At 43.6% G+C, this 9,288-nt stretch overlaps 1 protein-coding gene across 2 annotated transcripts; it reads right to left on the minus strand.

The window, feature by feature from the left end:
• Window positions 1-863: 863 nt before the first annotated feature.
• Window positions 864-2,712, minus strand: her6 (hairy-related 6). Of its 2 annotated transcripts, none has more exons than XM_012828324.3 (4): window positions 2,350-2,712; window positions 2,142-2,237; window positions 1,935-2,022; window positions 864-1,656 (listed from the first exon to the last, which is right to left on the minus strand). In XM_012828324.3, the coding sequence occupies exons 1-4, from the start codon at window positions 2,455-2,457 to the stop codon at window positions 1,142-1,144; spliced, it is 807 nt and encodes a 268-aa protein (XP_012683778.1). In that variant the 5' UTR covers window positions 2,458-2,712; the 3' UTR covers window positions 864-1,141. The 2 variants fall into 2 exon arrangements, with proteins under 2 accessions (XP_012683778.1, XP_012683777.1); XM_012828323.3 differs by having other exon boundaries at window positions 864-1,659.
• Between the last annotated feature and the right edge of the window lie 6,576 nt (window positions 2,713-9,288).

Genomic DNA, 9,288 nt, shown 5'->3' on the forward strand with positions numbered 1-9,288 from the left:
TTTTTTGCATTATTAACAAAATTATAAATAACATACATATCGTACACAAATACTCACACTGTAATGGGCTGGTGCGATATTCGCAAACCTTGAATATTGTAAGAGTGTCAAGAGCATACAGCGCCAAATCGAGGGTCGTAGACAGAGTGCAATACACAGTTGATGGACTAGATGGCGCAAAATGGTCATACAATTGACCGGTTTGCCAAAAGAGTTCCTGAAGTCGTCAGTTTAACTGCAACAATCCCCTTCTTATCTGGCTCACATTATAAATAACATACTCATTTGTATAAAACAGTAGCTTAATACACACTCATAACTCAACATCGGAGGTATATAATTGAGCCCTAATATTTGAAATTGTGACCAATTAGTAAAGCTGCTGTGAAGAAGTTGACTTCTCGCCTACGTCATCAGAGTATCAATTGCTGTCCACCAGGGTGCTGGTCATTCAAACTATTTTCTACCACAGCTTGAACAAGTTCTCTCTCTGATTACAAAAACACTCATCACAAGCAGACAGAAGTGCTATATAGAACACCCTTTGCCTATTTACCTCAAGACCAAAGACAGGCCCTGTTGCTTATTTCTATTTTTTGACATTTCAACCATTCCACTAGAATTAGTCGTTTAAGGCCCCTGCACGAAGAACTAACCCTACTGTGTCCCTACAACTGTGATAATTACGAGGCGTTGTTTGTTCCTCATCCTTCATGCGTCATCCTTCTTTAACTTTTAAACTTTCATTTGAACCTCGTATATTCCCTTCTTGGCGCAGTGTATGGCAACGTATATGCTGGCCTTTGTTTATCAACAACATCGTTAGAAAACAACTTATGAAAACAATTCAAAACTCCAAATAATTATTTTTGAACACATTTATTTGTCTTCCAAAAAGAAGAAACGAATCTGAGCATTCATCATATCTTTGGCATCAAGTGGTAGAAAAGACACCGCAAATACAAAAAAAATGCAATAACGAACAACAATAATAAGAAATTTCATTTCAATATGAACTTTTTCCTCATAATCTATACAAATATAGTGCATAATCTCTTTTAACAAACTTGATACAAAAAGTAACATTAAACATAAGAAACAAGTGTCAAGAGTCTGTAAGAGTCTTTAGGGTAGCCAATCTCTACCAGGGCCTCCACACTGAATCCGAGGTGACTGACGGAGCACCGGGGGATACCGCCGCTGGAACGGGCGTGCTGGCATTGTTGTAAACGGGGATTACGGGTCCATTTGGAGCAAACGCTGCGTTGGGAATGAGAAAGGCGAACTGTCCGTCAGTGGTCGGTACGAGTTGGAAGCCTCCATAAACCTTTGTGGCTTCTGGTGATAAGCTGGCGTTGGAGGCACTTTTGCAGGGCGCACCATTGATGGGTAACCCGTTGGCCTGAGGAGATGCACTGGGGATCTGCACCATGGACTGGGCGAAAGACGGATGTGGAGGACCGGCGGGGATCTGGTGCTGTGTTGGGTAATTCATGGCGTTGATCTGTGTCATGCAGCTAGCCAAGTGACCTAGTAGCCGGGTCCTGACTTCAGTGTTGACGCCTTCGCAGGTGGACAGGAACCGGGTGACTTCGTTCATACATTCACTGAATCCAGCTCTGTACTTTCCCAGCACGGAAGGATCTGTGTTCAAGGCTGCTGTAGAACAGATGCAACATTATGATTAGACATGTAAATCGTGCAGGTAATTGCAATGCAAACAGTTCTTAAGTGTTCAAGTACTATGCAACATTCCCAATGCTATGCTACATCCCAATTACAGTGACACATTTTAATGACAGTCTCTTATGATAGACTAAGTTCATTAATTTACTGGCACCAAATACACGAAATGACTTAAGGACATTACACTGATGCCTGGGTGTGATTCGAATTCAAAGGCATATGTTTAGTTTAACGAAATAGCGACTTACCGGTCATTTGCGCCCGCTGCAGATTTCGGAGATGTTTCACCGTCATTTCCAGAATGTCGGCTTTCTCAAGCTTTGAATGTCTGGAGCTCTATTAAAAGAAATATCGTGGTTAGAGGTCTGCATACACTATGGCATGAGTCATTTAGCACGCTTAAACTACTTTGGAACAGCACAACCAAAGCCTTGTCAGGGAAATAAAATACTTACATCTTTTTTCAGAGCATCCAAAATAAGCGTTTTCAACTGTCCCAAGCTTTCGTTGATCCTTGCTCTTCTTCTCTTCTCCATTATCGGCTTGGATGACTAAAAAAGAATAGTAAAATTGAGTTACATTACAGCGATCTACTTGCTACCTTCAGTTACTTCATAATTAATGTCATCATGGCAGATTGTGCCTATCAATGAAAATACCAACCTTTCTGTGCTCGGATGCAGTCTTGGGTTTATCGGGAGTCGTGTTCATGCTTGCTGGAGTCGCAGCAACAGGGGAAGAGGACGATTTTTCCATCATATCGGAAGGCATTTTCTGGCCGAAGTATCCCACAAATTCGAACCTATTAAGATAGAAGGAATCCGTTCGGATGCTCGGTAATGTCTGCGTTTGCCGTGCGCGCTGTTATGTATACACAAATTCCAGATCGTGGAGAGGCAGAATCCCTTGTGGTAGTAATTCACTTTTAAAAGAGGAGTGATCCCTGGTCGGGCGGCTGTGAAAATTATGTCACTGCCTCCGCGCTCGCTCGCTGCCAGTAGACTGTGCGTCTTGTCTGGGCGCGCTGCGTGTTGGTCTTATTTATATCTACGACTGCACGCGAACGGCTCGTGTGAAACTTCCCAAACTTTCTTTCCCACAGTAACTTTCTACCAATCAGCGTGAGGGACACGCGGCCCGAGGGGAGGATGGCTCGTGGTCGGCGCCCCTCCATTGGTTGTTTGGTGTTTGAGCGGGCGGCCAATGGCGCACGGCTGGGTTTAGGGCACCACCGAGAGGTGCCTTCAATCATTCGTTTACATATTAACACTTTAGATCCTACCCCCCCAACAAAAATCTTTAGTTCCACTTGGAGAAGTGCAAGCACTCTGCTTACTGCAAGATCTGCCCCTGATAACTCTTAATATGATTTTGCTTGCATACTGAACTAATACTATATCACATTATGCACACAGTAGTCAATGTGTTATATTTAATACCATGTATTTTGTGATATATTAATGATAAATGATTATTGACGTTTTCAGCGATAGCTTAGTTTGTCGTAGTATAGCTTATGAAGAATGTGTTCAGACCTGTTATCGGACTTAGGCTCTTTAGATGTTGCCAAAGTATTTTATTTAAATGCCAAAATAAGAAGAAGCCAGGTCAGACATTAAAAATGTAATGAATATATTTCTGTTTTTTTTTACTGTGGCAAAAATGCGCTCCGCTTTGGCAACAAGTGGTCCACTTTATACGTCAAAAGTATTTCTTTAAGCGCGCCGCCGCTGCAGCAGCTTGGCATTTTGACATCCGTCGGCATGCGAGCGCTATTGTGAACGCGGAGCACGTGCCAGGATGTTTTATTACCGCAGTGGTTGAGGTTTGGCTGCCGGGCTGCCGGGTTGGGCTGGGGGTGGCGGTGGTGGTTTACATTAGAGGGAAGGTAAATAGCAGCTGCTGGTTTTAAAAGCCTGGGAAAACCACGCCTACCGAGAGAGAGCTCGGGCTTTATCGGAATGCGAGCCAGTGCGGAGATATTTCTGAGGGAGCGCGGGAGGGAAAGTAAGCACGGCCGGGGCAATGTCCTCTTCTCCTTTGTCGGCAAAGACAGAATAACCGCTTCTCGTTTCAGAATGTAACAGAAAAATAACTCAAACCTCACCATAATTTCTCTCATAACCCACAATCACTTGAACGTCAACAACCTTTGGGAGCACTAGGACATCATACAAAAAGTTCCCCATCCGACCTCACAAAACTCAAAAAAACATTACTTTACAATAAGCACTGAGATAAAACCAGATGATAGGTTTGCTATGACAAAATATGTCAACAGAAATTTTTCATTTTCACAAACGTCGCGACTGATTAATCAATGTAGCATAGCTAAATTATGCACATACAAACATAGTCTTTTTTCTTTATTATTTGTATGGGTATTATGAATATATCTGTCTATAAGGACACTGGTGTGACCTAATATAATATTATACAAGCAAACTAATTATTGGCTATTATCTGCATCATTATGGAGCTAACTGGCGGTGGATGTTGGGAGTTTACTACAGCAGACTTCTTTCCCTCTCTTGCTCCCTCCCTCTGATGTGCACTCTCGGGCGTGATCTCCAGCTGCTGCCGACCCCGCGACACGTGGCGGGCAAGCGACGGGGGAAGGCGCTGCATCTGCCGGCTTGCAGCCCGTGTCTGCGGGACGTTGTGCTCCACTCCAGTCCGCCCGCAGATCATAAAAGCGATAAGTCACAGCGGATGGCGCTGTTTGGAGCACTCAGACAAATGTAACTGTGAATAACATTACAAACATAACATATAAACGAAACAAAAACAAATAATTAACCCCAGGATTTTTCTTTAAATTGATGTTTAGCCAACTGAAAGTACTTTTTGTACTTAAAGGGGAACTCCGGTATTTTTCAACCTGGGCCCTGTATCCCCATCTTTTTGGGTCCACATTTTTACTAGGGACAAAAACGATTGGAATCGGCCTAGTGCTGTGCGAGAACGCTATAACTGGCAGCTGCAAAACGCTGCTACGATGTAATCCTATAGGGCAAGCCACCGAGTCCAAGTACTGCTTGTTTTCGCCACTGTACAGGCTCATAATGTTATTATATGTGTCTGACAACATGGAAAGGATCCCTATAAAAATAGACCTTTGTCTAACATATTACAGAAGTGTCGCTCAGCAGTCTTGCTCTGAAATCTTATGGGAGTTAAGTTGTTGCAGGAAGACAACAGTGTAAACTTGAGTGGGAGTTAGCTGTCCGGGGAACAGTGTTGTAACGTTTCAGAGGTGGAGTACATAAACCATAGCTTGCTGTCATCTAAAAACAAAACTACTGCTACTGAATGGGGTCAGAGACCGGAAAAAGAGAAAGGGAAAACAATGACTGTAGAGACAGGTTGCCATTAGTGTTCTCGCTCAATGATTCGGATCGTTTTTGTCTCTGGTACAAATTTGGACCCAAAACGATGGGAAAATAGAGCTCAGGTTAAGAAACACCGGAGTGCTCCTTTAAGGACAAAAATAATTTCACAATGCATCATGTTAATGAAAATTCCTGGGGTTATTTATATCTCATGTTTCATTTTAATACATGTTGTGTTTGTTATGTTAGTCAGGGATACATTTGTCTGAGTGCTCCGTACATTCAGATGCTTTAATGATCTGTGGACAGGCGTGGAGAACAACGTCTGTTTTTGTCCCTAGTAAAAAAATTGGACTAAAAAAGATGGGAAAACAGGGCCCAGGTAACAAATAATTTAAATTGAATTTAAATGCCCTTATTTTTTGAGTTGTAGACTTTATAATATTCAGCCTTGAGGGTTCTCTTTTTTCTTTTCTTAAAATGTACGAAAATGGGCAGCTGCACCACCACATAGTTAAGGGGCAAATGAATGTAAACTGATATGTTTTATACAATGTTATAGCTTGTTATATACATATAATTATGTTCAATTACGTCTATGTAATTGCTCCCGCAAGAAAGACACATTTGCTATCTGTTGACAAGGAGCAATTTGTTTGTAAGGCCAGCTGGTTCAATGCCTGCTCTCATTCTTCCGCACAGGTATTAGACAGAGTTTCAAAACAAACGCATTGATGTTAAATAGACAAAGACCACTGGGTTTAGAATACCTTTCCCATGAATGACTTTTTCATGCTCGGGTTGCAGGGAATCTCAAGACTGCATTAAGTTACAGGGCTCTGAGTTGTTCCGTCTCTCCCAGCGCTCTTTGCCTTGCACACCTGGACGCTACCTGTCTCTGGTAGTGAGACGTGTCACGGCTGCAGACCAACACAAGGTTTATTTAATGGCTGATAACTGTTGACATGGCAAATATTGGATGTTGGCTCATTCAGTACTTGGTCATAAGTCTACGGTATATGTGTATGTGTAGTATCTCTTTATCAGCAACAACTGCAACTTTAATTCTCTCTCTCTCTCTCTCTCTCTCTCTCTCTCCCACACACAGACACACTCACACACACATACACACAGAAACACACACACACACACACGCACACACTGTGAATACCACTACGAGTATATACTCACTTACTGACAAACACACACACACAAAACAGACTATTACCTGTGCCCTATCTCTTTCCCTCTCTCTCTCTCTCTCTCTCTTTCACAAACAAATGTTCTCGCCCTCCCTCCCTCCCTCCCTCCCTCCGACCCAGCTCCCCCACCTGCAGCCTGCTCCCTGCGCTATCTTTATTGAGGCCTCTCGACCATGGACCTCCACACCGCAATAATGCAATCAGAGCAGCCGATTGGGAGTCTAAAGTACGTGAGAAAGTGGGAGATAGTGCACTCCCAACCAATCTGGCCTGTAATCACAGACAGCTTACGCTTAATGTGTAAGCCATTGCCATGCGGTGGCGGTGCCACTCGCCAAACGGCTTGCGGCAACGAGTCAGAGGTGTGTGGGACGTAGGAGTGGCACATGCTGCCATGTGAGGATGGCCACTTGGCAGGGTGTCCCTGAAAAAAGATTTTTTTTTTTTTTTTTTTTTTTTTTTTTAATCAGGCGGTGGAAGGATAGCCTGCCACACACACAGAGCTCAGAATCTCCAGAAGGTGACTAGTCACCACATGTTGTAACTGAGACATTCCCCGCTGCTTCTTTTAGCTGTGCATAAACTCACTTCTCTGGGAGTAAAAACAGTGTGTCATGAACAATCCTTCATAGATAATGTATTCATGTGTGAAAATAAAGTATACCAGCCCAGTAAGAAGTGCTGTTTACTGGTATGCACCAGTTTGATGGTGCCCATGGAAAGTGTCTGGTTTTTAAAAGTGTGTCTTGCATGCAGTTTTTTGTATGTTTAACTGTGTGCCAAATGAGGTTTCGGGAGGCCATGCGCAGAAAGCTGCCCGCGAGCAAGCAAACAGTGTAAAGAGAGCGCCAATCAAAGCCTGGGCAAGTCAAACTCACAGATCCTGTGAAGAATGAAAGGGGAAGGAGAGGGGAAGGAGAGAGAGAGGGAGGAAAGAAAGTGTGGGCCTTGGAGACGCTCCAGTTGCCTGCCCACGGAGCAGACACATCGCACAATCACCCACAATGCCGTGGTGCGGTGGATCATAGCCATCAACAAACACAGCAGCAAGACGGCAAAGCGTTCAAGGCCTTGGGGGGGCCCCTTGTAAGGAAAGTGATAAAGCGTTGATTCATAGTCCTCCTCTCACACACACACACACACACACACACACACACACACACACACACACACACACACACACACACACACACACACACACACACATACACATACACACACACACACATACACACACACACTCACACACATACATAGACGATGATTCAGATTCACAAACGTATGTGCACACACACACACACACACACACACACACACACACGTAAATGGGCATACACACAAACACAGATCAGCAGAGGTCACCAGCAGCTTCTCAGACGTTAGCGCCTGATGTGGTGAGCAGAGTGGGGATCTTCAAACACACGCTCAGAAGCAGCCAGAGAGACTCAAGCCATTCCAGGCAGCCCCAGCTCACCCAGGTGCGGGAGGGAGGGAGGGAGGGAGCAGATTGCCTTTAGGGGGGACCTGATGTGAAGTGGATTTCTCTCTTGCTCTCTCTTTTTCTCTTCCTCTCCCTCCCTCTCGTTCTCTCTTCCCCCCCCCCTCTCTCTCTCTCTCTCTCTGTACTCTGAAGCCTTAGAGAGCTCTGTCTCTACGCGCCTATGTGTGGGGGAGGCAGCTGAGCCAGGGTCATGGGTCAAGCTGAGTGGAACTTCAGGATAAGCATGAAGTGGTGGATTCGAGCAGTTTGGTTTGTTTGTGAGCCATCCAGCCCTCAGCGATGTTTTTTTTTTTTTTTGCAGCTCAACGCAGCCAGATGCAAATAACGAGCAACATGGTTTCATTTATTTATTTGTGAGGGCAACTCTCCTCATCATTTAGTTTCTGTTGTTATTGTTTTGAACTAGTTCTTTGTATTATGGACACCAGTATATTTGCTTTGACCTGCAGTTATCTCATTAGTATCTCAATATGTAAATGTTTGAGGTTGGGAGGTTCCAGAGACTGAAAGTTGGATGTTTTGCTTCGGCAGAAACAGATCGCTCTGTTTTTTTTATTTTTTTCTCTCCTCAGCAGTATCAGTTGAAATCCTAAGAGAACTGCTCACAAAGACCATGTCAGTCTGCTCATTGTTTACGCTGAAAGAACAATGCATTTGAATTACAGGTGCATAAACTTATCTGTTTCCCCTCTGAGTGGCGCCTTTGTTGAGAGGAGATAACAAGGCTGCTTTGAAGTTGTGGGCCTTTTTTTAAATGACGATGGCAATGTGTAGAATAATGATCTGTAATGGGCACTGGTGAAGTGTCAACAAACAGTGGGTATCGGCAGACCTGCCTCACTCTTAACACGCATCTGTCTCTTCTCTCCTATAGATTAGCATAAAACTGCTAAGCTAAGCCTGATCAACATTCGGTTAAATGATTAAAGTCCACATACATAATGTAAATATGTGATGCAACAATGGAAAGTTGAAAGGTCATGTGAACAATAGAAATGAGAATAAATTGTGTCAACCATATTGTATAATAATCTTAGTTTGACTTGTTTCCAAGTTACACTTATTTTCACAAATGTTATTTTGTAGATTCAACACTGAGATTTCAAGGGGCAAATCAGCTGAACAAGCTTTATTCTTAATATAGGCGATATTTAAAATCAAACAATAATTTGAAATATTTAAAATGTCATTACAGAGAGAGAACAAAACATTCATATGTTGGTCCACAAATGGAACTGAGAACACCTCAGTAATTGTGGCATTTCATAGTATGTATACTTTCATTTTGCTGATTGAAACAGTCATAGACAAGTAGCTGGGCATCCACAGACAGTGATGAAGGTGTGTGAGAGCTACACGCCACATCTTGTCTTCACTCAGTAGTGCTGACTTCTGATGGGCCCTCCTACCTGGGGGCAAGGCCAACCTTATCGGCCAGGGCCTCCACATTACCCCTCCCCAACCCACACACACACACACACACACACACACACACGCACACACAAATACACACACACACACACACACACACACACACACACACTCACACACACACACACACACGCAC

This window comes from Clupea harengus, chromosome 10 (genome assembly GCF_900700415.2).
Source record: "Clupea harengus chromosome 10, Ch_v2.0.2, whole genome shotgun sequence".
In the NCBI taxonomy this organism is placed as follows: domain Eukaryota; kingdom Metazoa; phylum Chordata; class Actinopteri; order Clupeiformes; family Clupeidae; genus Clupea; species Clupea harengus.